This window comes from Hyperolius riggenbachi, chromosome 4, assembly GCF_040937935.1.
Source record: "Hyperolius riggenbachi isolate aHypRig1 chromosome 4, aHypRig1.pri, whole genome shotgun sequence".
Classification (NCBI taxonomy): Eukaryota; Metazoa; Chordata; class Amphibia; order Anura; family Hyperoliidae; genus Hyperolius; species Hyperolius riggenbachi.
In genome coordinates this window covers 488,179,323-488,202,661 of record NC_090649.1, presented here as the reverse complement: position 1 = coordinate 488,202,661, position 23,339 = coordinate 488,179,323, and the positions used below count along the sequence as shown (strand labels likewise).

The 23,339-nt window shown below is 46.4% G+C and overlaps 2 protein-coding genes across 3 annotated transcripts in view; one reads left to right on the top strand and one right to left on the bottom strand.

The window, feature by feature from the left end:
- CAMKMT (calmodulin-lysine N-methyltransferase) overlaps positions 1-2,199 on the bottom strand; it is a 594,578-nt gene extending 592,379 nt beyond the window's left edge. For both annotated transcript variants that reach the window (XM_068233025.1, XM_068233024.1), the window contains exon 1: positions 1,962-2,199. In XM_068233025.1, the coding sequence (XP_068089126.1) occupies positions 1,962-2,087 (126 nt within the window). In that variant the 5' untranslated portion in view covers positions 2,088-2,199. The remainder of the gene's footprint in view (positions 1-1,961) is intronic.
- The window catches only part of PREPL (prolyl endopeptidase like), a 78,267-nt gene continuing 56,910 nt past the window's right edge, over positions 1,983-23,339 (top strand). The window contains exons 1-3 of the mRNA XM_068233021.1: positions 1,983-2,374; positions 11,795-11,998; positions 21,558-21,686. Of these exons, the coding sequence (XP_068089122.1) occupies positions 11,873-11,998; positions 21,558-21,686 (255 nt within the window). The 5' untranslated portion in view covers positions 1,983-2,374; positions 11,795-11,872. The remainder of the gene's footprint in view (positions 2,375-11,794; positions 11,999-21,557; positions 21,687-23,339) is intronic.

The window sequence follows — 23,339 nt, the reverse complement described above, 5'->3', positions numbered from 1 at the left end:
TCCCCTACTATTCATGAGGACCTGGAGGGGGAATAGTATTTAATGCTGCCAGGAGCCGGGTAAGCCGTTTTATGGCTTCACCCTGCGTCCAAATCTCCTGGCGGCTCAATCATATATATGCTGAGGCAGGTGGGGCACATCTGGCTACCATACTGGGGGGGCACATTTATTTAATGTAAGGGGGAGGCCCAGGTCCAAAAAATTGTGTAATAATGTATACTGTGGTATTTTTTGATACGGTTACCATTCTGCAACCCTAATACATGTACAGCGGGGAAAAACATTGGTCCATGTGGAGTGGAGGAAATCATTGACTCAATGGCCTCAATTCATAAACAGCAGTGCGATAAAAAAATCTTGTCGGGAAAATACCGCACTCGGTATTTTCCCGGTCTGTGTGCTAATTCATAAAGATTTCCCCAGCTGCCCTTGGAGGTCGGTAAATTACCGCAGCCCATTGAGCGGTAGAGCAGAGCAGTGTCTTGATTCTCTCTTTGCCCTGCAGAAATGACTCACACAGACGGCTCTCTCCACTGATGACTCAGACAGATGAGTCACACAGTCTTTCCCTGCCTGCTCAAATGATTCACACAGAGGGCTCTCTCCACTGATGACTCAGACAGATGAGTCACACAGTCTTTCCCTGCCTGCTCAAATGATTCACACAGAGGGCTCTCTGGCTCTCTCCACTGATGACTCAAACAGACTTCGGCTCTCTGCACTTTTGCATTCATCAGAGCTGTCAGAGCTGTCGGTAACTTGTTATCGCCTCACTAGAGGTGTCAGTAACTACCGCCAGGCTTACCGCTTGTTGAAGGCTTTATGAATTGACATTTGCTGACAATTTACTGACGTGTTGTCGGTAACTGCAGCCAAGTCGGTAATTTATCTCCCTGGTCAGTAATGTCAGCTTTTCATGCGGTAACAGCCTTTATTAATTGACATTTTGCTAAGTGGTCGGTAAAGTCTGCTGTTTTCAGCATTACCGCATGAGGTAATGCTTTATGAATCGAGGCCTATGGGTTCCTCCACTCTACATGCATTATTATTATTATTTAGTATTTATATAGTACCGACATCTTCTGCAGTGCTGTACAAAGTATGTCCCTCAACTGTCCCTCAGAGGGTTTCACAATCTAATGCCTACCATAGTCATATGTCTATGTATGTATCGTAATCTAGGGCAGAACAAACTTTGCGCGGCTTGAGCCACATGCTACAGATCGCGGGCTGCATCTCTACCATTCCATCCCTCCTTCTCCCTGCCTGCAAAGTCGCGAGGGGAAGGAAACAGAGGGTCAATACTCACCTATTCACTGCATCCTGCGTTAAGTCACCATGGCCACAGTGCGTCACGCAAGACACCATCAGGATGTGCCAGCGTATTAAATGCTGCCATGTCCTCACGGCGTGTCATGTGACGCCCTGTGGCCATGGAGACCCGATGAAGGGAGCAGCGAGTGGGTGAGTATTGACCCTTGGTTTCCTTCCGCTCAAGACTCTGTAGGGAGGGAATAGAAGAGCTGAGCCGCCTGCCTGTAGGCCTGGCTTTCAGCACACGTGGGCCGTATACGGCATGCAGGCCCCAGTTTGCCCAGAGCTGGTCTAGAGCCAATTTAGGGGGAAGCCAATTAACTTCTCTGTATGTTTTGGGGATGTGAGAGGAAATGGAGTGCCTGGAGGAAACCCACACAGACACGGGGAGAACATACAAACCCAGTGCACATAGTGACCTGGCTGAAATTCAAACCGGGGACCCAGCGCTGCAAGGTGAGAGCGTTAACCGCTATGCCACCAGGCTGCCACATGTATGGCCCAATGATTTCTACTTAGTACCTATCATTTTATTAGCAGGTCCACTTTAAATATTCAAATCAGGCAGGATTGCAGCAAAGGCTTTTTGTCCCGCATTGGCCACCTTAATCCTGATTGGTCGCGGCTTATAAAAGGAAGAGCCTCACCTGTCCCAGCATCCTCCAGCGCGCTCGGGCAGCTCCAGCAGGGCTGTGCCGGGTACTCGGCGTCCTCTCAGAGCAGCCGCCCTCCTCCTGCAGCCGCCCCCCGGCTCCGCTCTCCGCGCTCTCCATTGTCGCACGGCGCAATTTTTTCAATCCTGCCCGCCCGCCTGTCAAATTCACCCCGGCGGCTTCCCTAAACAAACAAACACGCGAGCTGCGCAGGCCACGCCCACCGGCTCCTGTCCGCCAATCACAGCCCGGGAGCTGCGTTATCCCGGAAGAGGAAAGCTGAAATGTCATCAGTGTGCGTCGCCTGCACGTGTGCTGTGTGGCTGCAGCGCTTATGCCTCCTCGGAGCGGATATCAGGGATGTGTTTGAGGAGATGGACTGAGCCTGGAGGATAGACCTGTAGCGGGTAGGCTCTGGCTGGAGGATAGCGCAGCTCCCGATTGTCCCTCCATAGAGGGACAGCTCATCTAAGGCAACATAGGCATAGCTCCCGACTGTCCCTTATTCAGAGGGCAGTCATTCTGGCAACCCTGTCCCTCTTTCTCATCTATCTTTCTTTCAGGACTCATGTACAGATCGGTGTTAAAGTGTATGGGAACCCGGTTTTAAATTAAAAAAAAGTCATATACTCGCCTAAGGAGAGGGAGGCTCTGGGTCCCATAGAGCAGTGTTTCTCAACATTTTATAAGTGTGTACCCCTTTTAAAACCCTGTACTCATCGAGTACCCCCTAGCATAGTAAACATGATCACACGTACCCTTTGACAAATATATATTTAATCGTAGTACATGATAATTGGTTCTAAACAATGTGCAAGCATTTATTATTGCTTTTAATTAGCTAAAATACTAATTTGGTGTTGTTTAAATAAGAATTATAATTTTTTAAATCTCTAAATTTGTTATTCTTGGTTAAGTATATCAAGCCTGAGTACCCCCTGGACCCATCAGAAGTACCCCCTGGGGTACGCGTACCGCATGTTGAGAACCTAGGCCATAGAGCATACCCTCTCCCGGTCCCCGCTGCTGTCCTGGCTCCCCATAGCGATATTCGATTGTTTCGGTCAAATACCGCTGTTCCCCAGCCGAAGGGAGGCTTCGGAAATGCTTTGAGAGCCCGAGTGCTCCCGAAGATGGGCCGCTTTATGCTGAGCACGCGTGAGCACCCTCTATGACGCACTCACGTGTGCGCCGCCTGTCTTCGAGAGGAATCGGCTCCCAAAGACTTCCAAAGTCCTCTTGGCGTGGGATGAGAACGGAGGAGCCAGCACAGCACCGGGAGAGAAGAGGGATGGCTCATTAGGACCGAGCCTTCCCTCTCCTTAGGTGAGTATCTGACTTTTTATTTAAATATGGGGTCACATTAGCTTTAAAGGGACCCTGAAACCTCTATAATAAAACCCCTGTGTCTCTGCGTCACGCTGTCCCTGTGTAGCTTGGTCCGTGCTTTTTGCTACTGCTCATGTGCGCACCCTGTAGAGACAGGAGGCCAGGGAGTCGGGCGAGTGTGCGAGTTCAGTAACAGGCGGTGGGCGGCGATAAAACACAGACCTAGAGCCCGTTTTTAAACGAGCTTGGGACTGCTAGTAGAAAATAAAAATGGATTTTGAATTTGGGACTTCCTGCAGCCCCCCCATAGCCCACGAGGTCCCCCGATGTCCTCTGGGTCCCCTCTGTTCTCCCGCTGGCATCTCCAGTAGTGCATAACTTTGCCGGGAGTCATGTGCAACTGCAGATGTGTGGCGTCTGGTTTGATTGTGTGCTTGTTGCTGTGAGTGTTCTGTGCAAGAAAGCCATGCTTGCGCAGAATGCTCATGGCGATGAGCGTTTGAGCTGGGGGTGCAGACAGGTTGTGCACGCACAATTGAGCGTGACTCCCAGCGATGTCGCATGCTACCGGAGCCACCAGTGGAAGAACACAGCGGGACCAGAGGATGCTAGCTACATGCTTCCCCCCCTCCCTGCGGCGTCCCCCCGAATGCGCCGATCGCCGCCGGCGCATTTACCCATCCGGAAATTCCGTTCTGAACGGGATTTCCAGGAGGGCTTCCCCTGTCGCCATGGCGAAGGGCGCGATGATGTCATCGACGTCGTGACGTCAGAGGGAGTCCCGAACCACCCCTCGACGCTGCCTGGCACTAATTGGCCAGGCAGCGCACGGGTCTCGGGGGGGCACCCTCTGATGCGGCGGGTTGCGGCGAATCGGCGCGGAGCGGCGGCGATCGTAAGTTACATGCAGCTAGCAAAGTGCTAGCTGCGTGTAACAAAAAAAAATTTATGCAAATCGGCCCAGCAGGGCCTGAGGAATCCTCCGCGGCAGGTTACCCCGAGCTGAGCTCGGGATAACCGGCAGGGAGGTTAAGGTGGCCACACACAATGCCTTTTTTTTTTTTTTTTTTTTTTTTTTTTTTTTTTTATATTTCTTTTTAATTTAGAAGACTGCGTGGACTCTGAAACAATTGTCGGTTTTCATTGGAAGCTGAAGTGCAATAAAGCATTTTTTTTTTACCTGTAATATTGTTGTGCTGATATCTTCTGGTTTTGTTTGTGTGGTGACACTGCCTATGCCACCGTATCAAGCACCCAGCCTAGAGACAGAGTTCCCGCTCAAAAATGTTTTACAGTTTCTTTTGAATTTGAGAATTACAAACCATTTTTGTGGTTGATTTGTATTTGAAAAATCTGACCAATGTATCACGCACACACGTGATCAGTTTTTGCCAAATTATGTAAAACAAGATTGTCAACTATATAAAAAAAAAATCATGGATGTATGAATAAACTGACAATCCATCCTTCACCATTCAATGTTCGTAAAAATTGATCAGAAAAATCCACCACTCCTGATCGACTTATATTAAAAAAAAAAAAAAAATTCTCACACAAATAGTAAAAAAAAAACCTTTTGATTTTTGTACAACTAATCTTTGCAGTAGCGTGGCAGTAAAGGATGCCAGAAGCCAGTATTGGCTAAGCCGCAGGCAGATGATGGCAACAATCAGGTTCAAAACACGGAGTTTGCACAAACGACTGTAAACAACGGTAATCGAGTGTGAATGGACAGCACTTAAACGATGAGCACTGAGGTCGCTGCAGAACTGTCCGTGTAAACCAGCCCTTAACCACTTCCGGATACCGGGTGGTTTTGCTGATCGGTGCTGCGTGGGCTCTCCAGCCCGCAGCACCGATCAGCTAGCAGCCAGGCCGATCAGACTTCCCCCCCCCCCCCCCCCCTTTTTCCCCCACTAGGGGGATGTCCTGCTGGGGGGGTCTGATCGCCGCCGGCTGCTTGCGCTTGCGGGGGGGGGCTCTCTTCAAAGCCCCCCTCCGCAGCGCTTCCTGGCCGCCTTCCCCTTCCCTCCCTCTACCTCCCCCTGTGAGCGGCGCAGGACGGAATTCCGTCCTGCGCCGGATAGGCTTCAGCCTATCAGGTGCCGGCGGTCCCCGGCCAATCAGAGGCCGGGGATCGCCGATCTCCGCCACGGCGCTGCTGCGCAGCAGCGCCGTATACATGTAAACACCGGGGAAGATCTTCCCCGTGTGTTTACATTTACCCTGCGAGCCACGATCGGAGGCTCGCAGGGTGTTCACGGAGACACCCTCCGTGAACTGACATGGAACGGCCGCTCATACGAGCGGCCGTTTCCATGCAATCCACTTCAGGATTCAGGGGCGTAGTTAAGCGTACGCCGAATCCTGAAGTGGTTAAGGTGCGTACACACATGCGACTATAGTCGTTTGTAACGATCGTTCCCCGATCTTTACCAACGACGATCGTTACAAAAAACGAACCACCGACTATTAAGGCAAACGACGAACGAGCCAAATCGCTACAAAAGAAAGTTCTGTCTCGGCGGATTTTAACCAACGACGATCGTTTGCAAAAGTAGTACATCGTTGGAAACGGTCGTTCGTACTAGGCTTGACATGCGCATTTCACTATTTCTCTGTGAAACTTCTCATTTTTATGCGCAGGCGCAATAGTTGCTTTACGTGATGTAACGTTCTAACGATCAGATCGTTACACATCTTTTAAAACTAACTTTACTTAGGTCGTTCTTTCATCAATTAAAAGTTCGTTCGTCGTTCTCAACGAACGATCGTTGTCGCATGTGTGTACGCAGCATAAGGCTTGGTACTCATGGGCTTCTGTCTTACTTCTGCTCTGCTTTCGTGTAAAAGCCAGTTTCATAGTTTTTAATGGCTTTATCATTAAAAATCTTTTTTCCCCCCTTGGCTTCAGATGGATTTTGAGAAACCGGAATTTTTGGCAGATTGCATCCCAGGCTCGTGCTTTTTTCACACGATTATTCTGTGGTTTGTGTCGGCTTTTGCCATCTTTTGTAAACAATGTGTAGAAGCAACATGCCTTGTCCGGAATGACGCACGATGTCTGCATTAACTGTGGCATTTACACCAAAGCCACTAAAAGCTACAACCGTCTTTTAAAGGAAACCAGAGACGTTAAAAAAATAAAGATTTGATACTTACCTGATGCTACCTCCAGCTCCATAAGCACTGCGGAGTCCCTCAGCCGCAAACCAGCCCCGGTAACTGGCTAAGTCGCATCAGTCGGGGTCTTTTGTGCTCGCTTGCTGAAGCATTGAAAAGAAAAAATGACTCCTAATTATTGATTGAATTAAGATCCAGTACTATAGAATACTTTATGCTTGAGTATGACAATTACTCATATAAACTACTTTTCCCGGTCCATTTGAGTTTACCATAAAGGGTTTCTCTAAAATTGTGGACTACACTGAACTCTTGCTTGTGTTCAACTTTTGCCTGCATTGCTTTTGACTTTATGGTACACATACATAATTGTGACCATTTCCTGCTGCCAGGCCTTATGCTGCAATGTGTGCTTAATTAATTAGTCATAATTTGCATGTCTGTAGACTGACCCAGCCTCCCACAGCCCATGCCTGGCCATTCACACCTGATCCTCATTCCAGCACACACCTCCATCCCTTCTGCTGTCTATTTAATCTAGTTTCTAAGTCAGATATGACTGTAGTCAGATGTGCATGATTTGAAGTGCACAGCAAAAGACCAGAATTGAACCAGAAGGGAACAGGGAACTGCCAGGAGACTGCACTTCGGTTACATGGTTTGCTAATCAACTGTTTTTTATCTGCTTCACCATATGCTTGCCTGTTTCTGCGATTCCTGTATCTAAACATACCCCACCCTCTTGCTGTCAGCTATCGATCTCCCTATATAGCACTTCAGAATGTATAAGATGTTTCTCTCAACCACTTCATTTTGCCTTCTACTCCTGAACATTCACATGTCACTTCATCCTCCCACTGCCAGCAACGCCATACACATTGCCCCCTCTCTGCTATCGTCTCCCCTTCTCTCTAGCCATGAACTATTCCTATTTATCTGCTCACACTACCCCTCCTCTGCTCTGAGTAAACCTAACTTTCATACACACAAGTCTCACCCCACATCTCTCTGCTCTGCCTACTACTACTCCTGGCTTCTGGGGACATATCACCAAACCCAGGGCCCACTCCTAGACCTCACACTACTCAGACTACAACTCATTCCACCAATAACAAACCCCACCACCTCCCCTCCCAGAACACATACAACCTTATTGATATCCCCCTTCTTCCTAGCTCTCCCCTCCCCATATCTGGGGCTCTATGGGACTCCCGCTCAGTCTGTAATAAACTGGCCTTCATTCATGACATGTTTATCTCCAACACTTTCACCTTTCTGGGGCTCACTGAGACATGGCTAACTCCATCAGACACTGTGTCTCCAGCTGCTCTAACACATGGTGGACTAAAATTTAGTCATGCCCCTAGACCTGGCCACAAACAGGGAGGCGGGGTGGGGATTCTCCTCTCTGAACACTGCTCCTTTAAGCCACTCACACCACTGCCCGCACTCTCACTCTCATCCTTTGAAGTTCATGCAGTCCGTCTCTACTCTCCATAACACATTCAGATTGCTGTTATCTACCGCCCGCCTGGTCCAGCCTCTACTTTCATTGATCACTTTTCAGCATGGCTTCTCCAGTTCCTCTCCACTGATATGCCCTCTATCATCATTGGAGATTTTAATATACCCATCGACACTAATTGCCCTACTGCCACCAAACTGCTCTCTCTCACCTCCTCGTTTGACCTCGCCCAATGGTCCTCCACTACCACCCACAAAGACAGCCACACTCTGGACCTTGTCTTTACCCGCCTCTGTTCTATTTCAAGCTTTCATAACACTCCGCTTCCCCTCTCAGACCACAACCTTCTTACCTTCTCAATCAATTCTTCTCTACCATCAACTCCTCCAACACTACACCATCCGGTCATGCGCAGGAACTACCGCAACCTGGATCTGAATACCCTGACTGAAGCCTTGCAACCTCTAAGTACTCTGTCTTCCTACACTGACCCAGAGGCAGCATCCAGTTACTTATTTAGTGTAGTCTCCTCTGCCATGAATTCAGCTGTTCCACTCACCACCACCCGCCCCCGCCAAACTAACAGGCAGCCCTGGCTCACTGAACAAATCAAACAGCTGAAAAGGTGCTGGAGAAAGAGCACTGCTATAGAGGACTTCCACCACTACAAACAAACTATGCTGGAGCTCAGGGATGCCCTCATCTCTGCTAAGCAGTTTTATTTCTCCTCGCTCATTTCCTCACAGTCCCACAACCCAAAACAATTGTTCAACACCTTTAACTCCCTACTTCGCCCCCCACCTCCTCCCCCTACCACATGTCTGTCAGCTGACGACTTTGCATTATACTTTACAAGCAAGATTGATGCAATACGTAATAGCTTCAACACGCAACCACTTTTACCAGCTCAACCATCACCTATAGATTCCTTCTGTCCGCCTGCATCCTCTTCCACTACTAACTGCCTTCCCCCCGATCCACAAGACCACTCTCCCACTCTGTTATTTACCACACTCACTGAACAGTGTCTTTCCTCACAACTCTCCAAAGCTCATCTCACTACCTGTGGCCTGGACCCCATTCCCACCCATCTAATCCCCCAGCTTTCCTCCTCCCTTAATCCCTCTCTAACAACTCTATTCAAGCTTTCTATCTCCACTGGCACTTTTCCTTCCTTATTCAAACAAGCTATTATCACACCACTTATCAAAAAACATTCTCTTGATCCAGCTTCTCTATCCAATTACCGACCTGTCTCACTCCTCCCCTTTGCTTCTAAACTACTGGAACGTCACATCCATTCAGAATTGTCTGCCTTTCTCTCTACCAACTCCTTACTTGACCCCTTTCAATCTGGATTCCGCACACACCATTCCACCGAAACTGTCTTCACGAAAGTTGCTAATGACCTACTGGTAGCTAAATCCAAAGGCCAGTTCTCCATTCTAATACTCCTTGACCTTTCCTCTGCCTTTGACACGGTTGATCATGCTCTGCTTCTGCAGACACTGTCATCTTTAGGAATCAAGGGACAAGCACATTCCTGGATCTCCTCTTATCTCTCTGGATGCTCTTACACTGTGTCCTTCTCTAACACCAATTCCTCCCCACGCCCACTGTCTGTTGGTGTTCCTCAAGGCTCTGTTCTTGGGCCACTTCTTTTCTCAGTCTACACTCATGGCCTGGGACAACTAATTAACTCTTTTGGCTTCCAGTACCACCTCTATGCGGATGACACCCAAATCTATCTCTCAGCTCCTGATCTGGCATCACTACTATCTAGAGTCCCCGACTGTCTACGTGCCGTTTCTGCATTTATGTCCTCCCGCTTCCCCAAACTCAACTTGAGTAAAACGGAAATTGTGATTTTTTTTTTTTTTTTCCACCATCGCTATCTACACCCCCACCAATTGCAACCATAACGGTAGACAACACCCCAATAACCTCAACCACTAAGGCCCGCTGCTTGGGGGTTATACTCGACACAGAGCTCTCCTTTAAACCTCACATTGCCTCATTACCCAACACCTGCTATTTCCAGCTCAAAAATATATTCCGTATCCGTCCCTTCCTCACACAAGAGGCCACCAAGATGCTTGTACATGCCTTAACCACTTTACCCCCAGCGGTACGAATTTCTCCGTCCCTTTTTTCCCCCCTAAAAAACCAGGGACGGAGAAATCCGTACCTTCCGCGCTCCCGCCGCTGTCCGCGCTCCCGCCGCTCGTGCGCGCGCACCCGCCGCTCGTGCACGCCGCCGCCCGCTCGCCCGGAGATCAATGAACGGGAAAATCCATTCCCGTTCGTTGATCTAGCCCCCGCAATGATCTGCTGCTTCTTTCAGAAACAGCGAGATCATTGTGAGTCTCCCAGCCTCCTACTGCTTCCTGTAAGCGTCCTTCCGGACGCTTACAGGTCGCATGTAAACAAACACTCTGTAGTAAACTACACCCTAAAAGCATTTTACATATACAAACATTACATTTACACAATAAATTAACTCATTACCTCCCACACTCCCCAATTTTTTTTTTTTTTTTTTGTAATTAAAAAAAAAAAAAAAAATACAATAAAAAAAAAAAAAATAGTTACCTTAGGGACTGAACTTTTTAAATATTTATGTCAAGAGGGTATAACACTGTTACTTTATAAACTGCGGGCTTGTAATTAGGGATGGATGCAAAACTGAAAAAAATGCACCTTTATTTCCAAATAAAATATTGTCGCCAAACATTGTGATAGGGACATAATTTAAATGGTTTTATAACCGGGACAAATGGGTTAATACATTTCATGGGTTTTAATTACAGTAGCATGCTTTATTTAAAAACTATAATGGCCGAAAACTGAAAAATAATATTTTTTTCCCACATTTTTTCCTATTTCCCCATTAAAACACATTTAGAATAAAATAATTCTTGGCATAATGTCCCACCTAAAGAAAGCCTAATTGGTGGCGAAAAAAACAAGATATAGTTCATTTCATTGGGATAAGTAATAATAAAGTTATAGACGAATGGAAGGAGTGCTGAAAGGTGAAAATTGCTCTGGTGGTCAGGGGGTAAAACCCCTCAGTGGTGAAGTGGTTAATCATCTCCCGCCTAGACTACTGCAACACCCTGCTCTGTGGGCTACCACAAAAAAGGCTAGCACCTCTCCAATCCCTTCTAAATTCAGCGGCCCGCCTCATTCACCTCTCCACACGCTCTTCCGATGCAGCCCCACTGTGCCGTTCTCTCCACTGGTTACCCATTATCCAGAGGATCCAGTTCAAACTCCTGACTCTAACATACAAAGCCCTCCACGAGTTGTCTCCTCCATACATCTCATTACTAATCTCAAGATATTGTCCCTCCCGCAACCTCCGCTCCTCCCAAGAAATTCTCCTGGCCTCTAAGCTGATCACCTCCTCTCATGCTCGCATCCAGGACTTTACACGAGCATCACCCCTTATCTGGAACTCTCTCCCACAGCCTGTACGTCATGCTCCAAACCTGGACATCTTCAAACGCACTCTTAAAACACACCTTTTCAGACAAGCTTATAACATTCTATAGCCCTTATTTACTTATCTGTCACAATGTAATCAGAGGCAAAGGGTCACTGCCTCATCCATCCTCCACCCCCTTACCTAATGTGTCCCCCACAACCCATTAGAGTGTAAGCTCGCGAAGGACAGGGTCCTCCTCCTAATGTTTACTGTTTTTGTCACAATATTTGTGCTGCTTGGAACTCTGTTTTTACAATTTGTTAGTATATCTATGTTCCCCTTGTCGTCTTATTGTGCTTTGTAAAGCGCTGCGGAATATGTTGGCGCTATATAAACAAATAATATTAATACACTGCAGTGACACTTTAGCATTACATTTCTTTACACAGTCTTTGCTAATGTGGAGTTTCTCTCTTGCAGCCAGCCTCACCTCTGTGAAGTTAACAGTGTGCCGATAATGCAGCAGCCAAGAAATGAAAATAAAGTCATTTGAGAGCGATGGTGTCATTTCTTGGACGCTGGTCCCAACTCAGAACTGTACAAAGACGAGTTTGCAGCAGATCTTTTATACATGGCTACACACGATATTTGTACCGACCATCCAGGGGAGTGTCCACTTGGCAGGTAGATGTGATGAGCTTACCGTGTACAATACAGAATTTCCCATTTGTACAAGGGGTGACTTGCTAAACATGTAAAGTTCTGCAGTGTGTTCACTTCAAGTATACAAACATTCAGAGATGTTAAAAAGTGACTTCTCTGCGTTTTATTGGACGTGTGATCAGTATATGATCACTGTACATCTCTTGCAGGAAATGGTGCTCTATGTATCACCCTGGCATTAATATGTAATGCTAAACTGATTGCCACTTGTACAGAGCCTATGAAAGGAACACTGTTGGTTGTAAAAGGTTGCTGTTTTTCCTTTTAACCCTTCAGCAGCCAATTTATTTAGAAGTTTGCGAGTACTCCAGGCCAATTTGTTTCAGCACATTTTGTTTTACATTTCTTATTTGTTACATTTCCCTGCTTCTAATTAGTACTGCTGTGATGTGTATTTATGGCCACTTGTCACTAGGGGGCAGTGTGAGACAGTAACAGAAGACTTCTGCTTTTACAGTGGGATGTGAAAGTTTAGACAACCTTGTTTTTCATCGTGAATTTATAAATTGTTGGTTGTTGCAATAAAAAATGTCAGTTAAATATATCATATAGGAGACCCACACAGTGATATTTGAAAAGTGAAATTAAGTTTATTGCATTTACAGAAAGTGTGCAATAATTGTTCAGGGCAAGACTCCCTAACACTGCAGGGTGGCCTCTTGAGCGCTTTGAGTCCGAAAGGAGAAAAGCGCTATACAAATGTTCAGATTATTATTATTATTATTATTATTATTATTATTATAAATAAAATTAGGCATATTGAGGAAATGGAAGACCACGGGCTCAGTTTAAGTTGAGGCTCGAAGTGGCAGACCAAGAAAAATCTCGGATAAACAGAAGCGACGAATGGTGAGAACAGTCAGTCAACCCACAGACCAGCACCAAAGATCTACAACCTCATCTGCTGCAGATGGAGTCACTGTGCATCGTTCAACCATTCGATGCACTTTACACAAGGAGATGCTGTATGTGAGAGTGATGCAGAGGAAGCCCACAGCACAAACAGAGCCGCTTGAAGTATGCTAAGCACATTTGGACAAGCCAGCTTAATTTTGGAATAAGGTGCTGTGGATTGATGAGTTATTTGGGCATAACAAGGGGCATTATGCATGGAGAAAAAACACAGCATTCCAAGAAAAACACCTGCTACCTACAGTAAAATGTGGTGGGTCCATCATGCTGTTGGGCTGTGTGGCCAGTGCAGGGACTGGGAATCTTGTCAAAGTTGAGGGACACATGGATTCCACTCAGTATCAGTAGATTCTGGAGACTAATGTCCAGGAATCAGTGACAAAGCTGAAGCTGCGCAGTGGCTGGATCTTTCAATAAGACAACTACCCTAAACACTGCTCAAAATGCACTAAGGCATTCATGCAGAGGAACAAGTGCAAAGTTCTGGAATGGCCATCTCAGTCCCCCGACCTGTATATAATTGAAAATATGTGGTATGTGTTAGAGAGCTGTCCATGCTCGGAAGCCATCAAACGTGAATGAACTAGAGATGTTTTGTAAAGAGGAATGGTCCAAATACCTTCAACCAGAATCCAGACTCTCATTGGAACCTACTGGAAGCGTTTAGAGGCTGTAATTTCTGCAAAAAGGAGGCTCTACTAAATATTGATTTCATTTCTTTTTTGTGGTGCCCAAATTTATGCACCTGCCTAATTTTGTTTAAACAATGATTGCGCACTTTCTGTTAGTCCAATAAACCTTCATTTCACTTCTCAAATATCACTGTGTGTGTCTCCTACATGATATATTTAACTGACATTTTTTATCATAACAACCAACAAAGCAGTACACTTATCTCAAACGAGATAACTCAATTGGAGCTGCTTATAGATTAATCATGCCATAGGCTAAAGGATTAAAATAAACATGCACAAGCATTCTGCAGAATGAATGTTTTATATAAACATTCTATTTGCACTTGGTGTCCTGAGGAGGCGTGGAAACACATGAAACAGCTGTCAACACAGGCAGCCCTTTTTTTTTTTTTTTTTCTTGGTTACTTCTACTTTGCTTGAATAACGTTTTCAGGAATTCGAGCGCCAGACTCTGTCATCTTCTTTGGTATCATATGAGCATTCTGCTAAATGCTAACGGTGCACAATTAAGATGTTTGTAAACATTTTATTTTGCAGGAAGTGGTTAAACTGCCAATTTCCTGGCTGCCTTAGGCTATGTTCACATTATAAATCGCCAGCGCTTAGTGATTTATTTATTTTATTTTTTTCCCTGCGCTTTTTGTCAGATTTTTTCTTTTTCACTTACTGACATCAGTCAGGAAGGGGAAGTCTTGTAGCAGGAAATGAATGCATTCATTCATAGAAGCACTTGGGAAATTGCTATGCAAAGGGCTTTTTCAAGCGCTTTGCATTTTCCCTATACCTTCCATTGAGCCAAAGTGCTCAGAACATTGGGCAGCACGGTGGCGTAGTGGTTAGCGCTCTCGCCTTGCAGCGCTGGGTCCCCGGTTCCAATCCCAGCCAGGTCAACATCTGCAAGGAGTTTGTATGTTCTCCCCGTGTCTGCGTGGGTTTTTATCTGGGCACTCTGGTTTCCTCCCACATCCCAAAAACATACAGATAAGTTAATTGGCTTCCCCCTAAAAATTGTCCCCAGGCTATGATACATGCACTACACGATATAGACATGACTATGGTAGGGACTAGATTGTGAGCCCCTCTGAGGGACAGTTAGTGACGACAATATATATACTCTGTACAGCGCTGCAAAATATGTCGGCGCTATATAAATACTTAAATAAAAATTTTTTAAAAATGGTACAGGCAGTGCTTTTGGAAGAGGATTGTAATTGAACCGCTCATGTGTGAACACTCTCATAGGGAATCATTGCACAAGAGCTTTTAGAGCGATTTCTAAAATCGCCAGCGTTTAAAAAAGACCTGCAAATGCTCAACAAGCCCTTACTGATCCTGTGGGCCTTATTCAATTTGTCCTCGGTGATATTTTTACATCTTTTAAATTAAATGCCTTTTCAGCTACCAGCGAGCTAGAAAACACTCAGAATAATTCAGGCAGTAGTGCTGAAAAGTTATTTTAAACAGAAGATGTAAAATGATCTCCCTATGTCTCTAAAGCTACTTCCACACCTGACACATTGCGATAGCAGTGCAAAAGTCGCATTGCATCTTAGGAGTGCGAAATGACATGTACAGTACACTGAAAGCACAGTACATTGCGTCACTGCCACTGTAAACACCGGGGCTGCGGAGTCGGATCCTGAGTCGAGGAGTCATAATCTGAGCAGTTTTTGGATGCCTTTTTATGTAACATACTTTTAATCAGCAGTATGGTGTTTTTCTTTGGTGATTCTTGTCGGGGTCAAGAATACCAAAGTGAGAAGTAGGGAGGGACTGAGAGCCCAATTGTGCAGTATCAGGTATATGGAGGAGAAAATTATATAGTTCTATACTGTTAAAGATGGAATGCTGTTCCTGCAACCACTGTAAAACCCTGCAGGGAATTAACCAGTGGTACTCCAGGTCCTGCTGGATACTGGATGGTCGCTCTCCTGTAGTCCTGCTCAGTGCTCCAGGTCCTGCTGGACACTGGATGGTCGCTCTCCTGTAGTGCTGCTCGGTACTCCAGGTCCTGCTGGATACTGGACGGTCGCTCTCCTGTAACCCCGCTCAGTACTCCAGGTCCTGCTGGATACTGGACGGTCGCTCTCCTGTAGTCCTGCTTGGTACTCCAGGTCCTGCTGGACACTGGATGGTCGCTCTCCTGTACCCCCGCTCGGTACTCCAGGTCCTGCTGGATACTGGATGGTGCTCTCCTGTAGTCCTGCTCGGTACTCCAGGTCCTGCTGGATACTGGATGGTCACTCTCCTGTAGTCCTGCTCGGTACTCCAGGTCATGCTGGATACAGGATGGTGCTCTCCTGTAGTCCTGCTCGGTACTCCAGATCCTGCTGGATACTGTATGGTCGCTCTCCTGTACTCCTGCTCGGTACTCCAGGTCCTGCTGGATACTGGATGGTCGCTCTCCTGTAGTCCTGCTCGGTGCTCCAGGTCCTGCTGGATACTGGATGGTCACTCTCCTGTAGTCCTGCTCGGTACTCCAGGTCCTGCTGGATACTGGATGGTCGCTCTCCTGTACTCCTGCTCTGTGCTCCAGGTCCTGCTGGATACTGGATGGTTGCTCTCCTGTAGTCCTGCTCGGTACTCCAGGTCCTGCTGGATACTGGACGGCCGCTCTCCTGTACTCCTGCTCGGTACTCCAGGTCCTGCTGGATACTGGATGGTCGCTCTCCTGTAGCCCTGCTCAGTGCTCCAGGTCCTGCTGGATACTGGATGGTCGCTCTCCTGTAGCCCTGCTCGGTACTCCAGGTCCTGCTGGATACTGGATGGTCGCTCTCCTGTAGCCCTGCTCGGTACTCCAGGTCCTGCTGGATACTGGATGGTCGCTCTCCTGTAGCCCTGCTCGGTACTCCAGGTCTTGCTGGATACTGGATGGTCACTCTCCTGTACTCCTGCTCGGTACTCCAGGTCCTGCTGGATACTGGACGGTCGCTCTCCTGTAGCCCTGCTCGGTACTCCAGGTCCTGCTGGATACTGGACGGTCGCTCTCCTGTACTCCTGCTCAGTGCTCCAGGTCCTGCTGGATACTGAATGGTCGCTCTCCTGTAGTCCAGCTCGGTGCTCCAGGTCCTGCTGGATACTGGATGGTCGCTCTCCTGTAGTCCTGCTCGGTGCTCCAGGTCCTGCTGGATACTGGATGGTCGCTCTCCTGTAGTCCTACTCGGTGCTCCAGGTCCTGCTGGATACTGGATGGTCGCGCTCCTGTAGCCCTGCTCGGTAATCAAGGCCCTGCTGGATACTGGATGGTTGCTCTCCTGTAGCCCTGCTCGATGGTCCAGGTCCTGCTGGATACTGGATGGTCGCTCTCCTGTAGTCCTGCTCTGTACTCCAGGTCCTGCTGGATACTGGATGGTCGCTCTCCTGTAGTCCTGCTCTGTACTCCAGGTCCTGGTGGATACTGGATGGTCACTCTCCTGTAGTCCTGCTCGGTGCTCCAGGTCCTGCTGGATACTGGATGGTCGCTCTCCTGTAACCCCGCTCAGTACTCCAGGTCCTGGTAGATACTGGATGGTCGCTCTCCTGTAGTCCTGCTCTGTACTCCAGGTCCTGGTGGATACTGGATGGTCGCTCTCCTGTAGTCCTGCTCGGTGCTCCAGGTCCTGGTGGATACTGGATGGTCGCTCTCCTGTAGTCCTGCTCCGCACTCCAGGTCCTGCTGGATACTGGATGGCTGCTTTCCTGTAATCCTGCTCGGTACTCCGGGTCCTGCTCGATACTGGACGGTCGCTCTCCTGTAGTCCCGCTAGGTACCCCACGTCCTGCTGGATACTGGATTGTCGCTCTCCTGTAGTACGATAGACTTTCCAGAAAAACTGCAAAGCTATTACCTCCAAATTAGGTCTGACTAGTAGTGGGTAGGATGAGGGCACCCAATGTATGTTCTATTTTACTATTTTAAAATATAAATTAAAAAAATATAATGAAAAGAGAGGCAATCGCTTACCTTTCCAGAAGGTATAGACACCAACTGGAAAAAAAAAGTTTTTACTCAAAAAGCAATCTGACAACGCGTTTCCCAGGGTTGTGGCCCACTTCTCGAAACGCATTTTCAATGAACAAGATTGTTATATGCAAATCAGTGAAGTCCTAACCTGAGGAGTTGGAGTCAGTTGATTCTTGTACCAACGCCGCAGCTCTGGTAAACACACATCTTGTCCAGCAAATGCACTGCGTGCTGATCGTTATTCCGATGGGACCCACCGCAGGCACATATGTAAACGTCTGATATGGAGAGAGGAAGAGTGCTGACATTGCGGTGGGGAGGGGGGGCAGAATGGTTCCCTTAAAGGATCACTATGGTAAAAATGGTAACGTTTAAAATACATGTAAACACATACAAATAAGTATTTTTCTTCCAGATTAAAATGCACTATAAACTTTTCTCCTATGTTGCTGTCACTTACAGTAGGTAGTAATCTGACATTACTGACAGGTTTTGGGCTAGCCCATCTCTTCATGGGGGATTCTCAGCATGGCTTTTATTCCTTATAAATACATTCCCTGAAAAAGATTTTTACAAAGATGCTGGCCAACCTCCCTGCTCACCCTACACTTTTTTGGCAGTTGGACGGAGCAACTGCCATTCACTAAGTGCTTTTGAAACTAAACAAAACTCTAAGAATCCCCCATGAGGAGATAATAATAATAATAATAATCCGAACATTTATATAGCGCTTTTCTCCTGTCGGACTCAAAGCGCTCAAGAGCTGCAGCCACTGGGGCGCGCTCAGGCCACCCTGCAGTGTTAGGGAGTCTTGCCTTGAACTCCTTACTGAATAGGTACTGACCCTAGCCAGGATTCGAACCCTGGTCTCCCATGTCAAAGGCAGAGCCCTTAACCAGTACCCTATTCAGCCACACAGGAGATGGGCTAGTACAAAACCTGTCACTTCTGTCGGATTTCTACCTCCTACTGTAAATGACAGCAACATAGGAGAAAAGTAATTTGCAGCTCATTTTACTCTGGAAGAAACGTACTATTTCTTTGTATGGGTTTAAATGTATTTTAAATGTTATGATTTTTGCAATAGTGGTCCTTTAAACAGTCGTCCACCTGGTACATCAGCAGCATAGTCTGCGTGCTCTGACCATGGTACTTAAAATCATCCCCCCCCCCCCCTAAAAAAAAAAAAATTGCTGTCAATTAACATCAGGACTAGGTTCCAGACAGCGGTCGTGCAGCCCGCATTGTGTCCAAAGTCCAACCACACAACTGGGACATGACAGTTTTCAGCCAAGACACCTCCAAAAACTTACGCAGCAATTGAGTTTTGGGTTAAATATAGGTGGTATCAGTGGCCTGTGGCACCCTGGCCTGACGGCGGCAGGAGCAGGGCAATGCAGCAGCAGCAGGTGTAACGTGTGCCGGCATGGACGTGGCAATTGGCACTTGTCACGTGGCACTTGGCAAGTGTCATGTGGCAAGTGCCGAGTGACAGCAGAGGAGAAGACACTAGTGCACAGGGCTGTGGAGTCGGTCCAAAAATCCTCCGACTCCTCAGTTTAGTATTCCTCCGACTCCTCTAATTTGCATATTACAATTTTGTTGATTAAAAGTATGTAACATGAAATTCGTCTCTTAACTGCCAACGCTTAGGAATTTTACAAGACAACGGAAGTGAGAAGGATATGTAGACTACTATATTTATTCCCTTTAGACTAAAACTAGTCCTTGGTAAGAGTACTTGTAAAAGGTACAAACCGGAACAAAGAACATCTATCAAGTGTGGGTCCATGTAAGGCCTCTTGCACACTGCAAGCAATTCAGATTCCGATTCCGCTTTTTAATCTGTTTTTACATCCGATTCCGATTCAGATTTTTAATCTTAACTGCATGCTGCGTTTTTTGATCCGTTTTTCTGTTGAATGTATTCAAGGAAAATCGGAAACGGAATCGGAAACGGAATCGGAATCGGAAAACGGATTTGCAGTGTGCAGGGAGCCTAAGAATGATGTGCAGGTACTCTGCAGGGGAATGAGGAGATTGTAAACAGACAACACCTCTGTGTTCAATGTGCACAGCATTCTCAGTGGATTCCCTGCAGCTCTGTGGGGAGTGCATATGTAGAGTATAGTACTACTGTGTAACAAAGTAAACCTGAGACAGATGAAATTAAAGTTTTATACATACCTGGGGCTTCCTCCAGCCGCCTTCAGGATAATCAGTCCCTCGCTGTCCTCCTCCACCACCTGGATCTTCTGCTATGAGTCCAGGTATTTGAGCCAGTCAGGCGTAGTGCGCATGCACACACTCCGCCGCCAGGAGCATACTACACCTGTGCAGCACTATTGCGCAGGTGCAGAATGTTCCTGGCTGTGGGAGCGGCATGCGGCCGGACAGCGCTGACTGGCTGAATTACCAGGACTCATAGCAGAAGATCCGGGTGGTGGAGGACAAGTGAGGGACTGATTAGCCTGAAGGGGGCTGGAGGAAGCCCCAGGTATGTATAAAACTTTACTTTTCATCCGTCTCAGTTACCCTTTAATTTGTAGTCACCAAACCAAATTTTAATAACATATCAAATTATTTTATTTCATCAGCAAAGGGAGTGCATACATTTGCATAAATTAGCATCAATGCAGAATTATTTCCATCTCGTTGACCATCTCTATTAGTGACATAGCTACACATCAGGCTTTATTCTTACAGCATTGATGTTATTTAGTATATATAAGAGATTCCTGTGTACACATCATATATACAGTCACAATCAGATATGTATATCTGACCTTAAAAATACGGGGACTGCTTTATTGAAGCAGCACAAGTAACTAATGTTGATTGATTTATTTCATTTTTGTGGACTAAGCACAGCTATTACTGTATATATACTGTATATATACATTATTTTTAATGACTATTATCTGAGAAATAGAACATTTTATCATTTTCTACTTTAATTACAGTTACAAATTCATTAGGAGTCGGTGCATTTTTTCCCGACTCCGACTCCAGGCACCCAAAATTGCCCGACTCCACGACTCCGACTCCACAGCCCTGCTAGTGCACACTAACTGTCACACTGGCACTACTCACATCACAGCAGTTCTGTAGAAAGCTAACACAGTAGTACTACTACTCTAACAACTACTAGCACTGACTGCAGTACTACAGTACTAACTACACAATAACACAGTAATCCTATCCCCTAACCTATACCTAAGGCGTATAGCTGGGCAGCAGCTGGCCTGGTCTGTGCACAGCACAGACACATAGCAGCTGCCTGCAGCACACACTCTGACTGTCACACAAATGACATCAAGCTAATTAATGATTTAACAATAGTGTAGTGATAGTGAAAGGGTTAATCACTGAACAGCTTTAGGTTTATAACTGTGTACAGCCCTTGCTAGGCCACCAGCACTGGACTGGAGCATGTGTCTCAGTGAGCATTCAGCAAGCTAAGACGAAATGTCTCATCATGGCAGCCCTCCTTATTATACAGGGGGGCTGGCCAGTGTTCCTTTCTGTGATTGGGTTCCAGGGTTTAGGCTGGGAGCCCTCTGGCTCAATGAGGTCAGTTGGGGCTGGCCAGGGTTCCCCACGTTATGCGCCCAAAATATCCGCAGATAGCTGTCAGGATTTTTTTAAAAATCCGGAATTCGAATACGAATCGGATAGCGGATACCACTATTATTATTGTTTGTAACTTTATTTATGGTCCAGCTCTGTATATGGTGCTATAGAAATTATATATATATATATATATATATATATATATATATATATATATATATATATATATATATATATATATATATATATATATATATATATATATATATATATATATATATATATATATATATATATATATATTTTTTTTTTATTTTTTTTTTTATTTTACCCCAGCACATACCTTGCCCACCTCCTACCTGTTCTCCGGATTTACTCTTTGTTTTGGGTTACATAGGCTCAGTTGGAATTTGAGAAAACACAATGGCGGAAGGCATCTGTAGCATACAAAAATGTAGCAGCAGCTTTTAAAAAACGACTTGATAAGATTCATCGATGCAGTCCAATGAGATCTGAATACGAAATGGTGAGTAAACCTCAAAACCACTATGCATGTTTCTTATCTATAAATGATTCGGTTTTAATAGAGACTTCTACAAGTTTGTCACAATCACATATGCATATCAGATTCCACTCAGCCCTTTCCATTTTTTTCCCTCTCTTTCTGCTCTCTGCACAATTGTTCTAATAACTGCATCTGCTCAGTCTCTCTATAAGGAATCATACAAAGTTTTGTAGACAGCCCCTATTCAGTGTGTCTTTGTGTACAGCGTCCAGCCCCCAACCTGTCTACCCCTCCCCGAGTGCTCTGTACTCTAGTAATGCTGGTGAAGTCTACCGAGCTAGTTCTGCTCCACCAGAGAAGGACAGAGTGAGTGTAATAAGCTGAGGCTGGGAGAACACTCATCTGTTGGTTTTCTGTATGCATTTTCTGTACACCATGTGTGCGGGGGAGGGGGCGGGGGGTCCAGTGATTTCTAGTTACGCCCCTGGCAATAATATTTACATCTGCGCTCCAGTGCAGGCCCAGCTTCCCTTTCAGGCTCTGGTGGAAATAGACGAGCCCAATCGGATCTGCACCACTGTGCAGGCGACTCGCTCCTGCACAGTAGAGCAGACCTGATCGGGATCAGTTATCTCCTCCTCAAGGGGAAGCTGGCACTGAGCTGGGGCGCAGATGTAAATATTGCCATGTGCTGCAGCCGGTCCTGCATTTGCACTCATTGCTGACAAGGCTTGTCGGATTTTTTGGGGGTGTCAGCGCTGGTTCGCCTCTACTTAGGAGGAAGGGGTAGGTACCCCCCAGGGGCACTTTTTTTCCCCCATGCAGGTACACTTAAGTAACCCTTATCAATGCCTCTTGCTGCTGCGTTGCAATCTATTTTCCCAGCAGTCCTCCTTCATAGCCGGAACTTCTGGTGTAAAGGAGGAAGTGTCAGAAGGATGCATTGCAGCACAGCAGGAGGAAGTGTCAGAAGGATGGAGTGCAGCAGGAAGAGACGACAATAAGGGTAACTTGACCCTGTCTGCTGTACCCCCTCCTTGCACACACGCAGGGGCAGTTTTGCGTCTGTGGACACTGCTCGCACATCCTTGCTTGTCACCTCTACATGACCAAATATTTTACAAAGTAGATTTTTGTTGTAGAAGCTTCTTCCGATACCAAGAAAGCAACTTCTAAACATTGCTCACTTAGCTCTCAAATGGTATATTTAGATCTGCGGCTGGCATGGGGGAAAGGTTACGGCGTTCATACTTCTTTCCTGACACCTTTGTTTTTTCAGCTTCTGATCTATACACCGATCAGCCATTAAGCAATGACAGGTAACGTGAATAACATTGATTATCTTGTGACAATGGCAGCTGTAACGAGGTGGAATATATTAGTTAGCAGGTGATCTGTCAGTTCTTAGAGGCGGCACGTTGGAAGAAGGAGCTACAGCAAAGTAAAGAGATTTGAGAGACAGCCTTATTTTGATGGCTACACAACGGCGTCATTACATTTCCAAGCTGGCTGCTCTTGAGAAGTGTTCCAGGTATACTTTGGGTCCACTTTTGATTAACCAATCAAATTTTTGATTGACCACACATCCAATTTTGATTGACAAATCACTGATCAATTTCTCCATGTAGTATTGCATACAAAAGAAAAAAGGTGTGTGCTCAGACCACGTGTCAC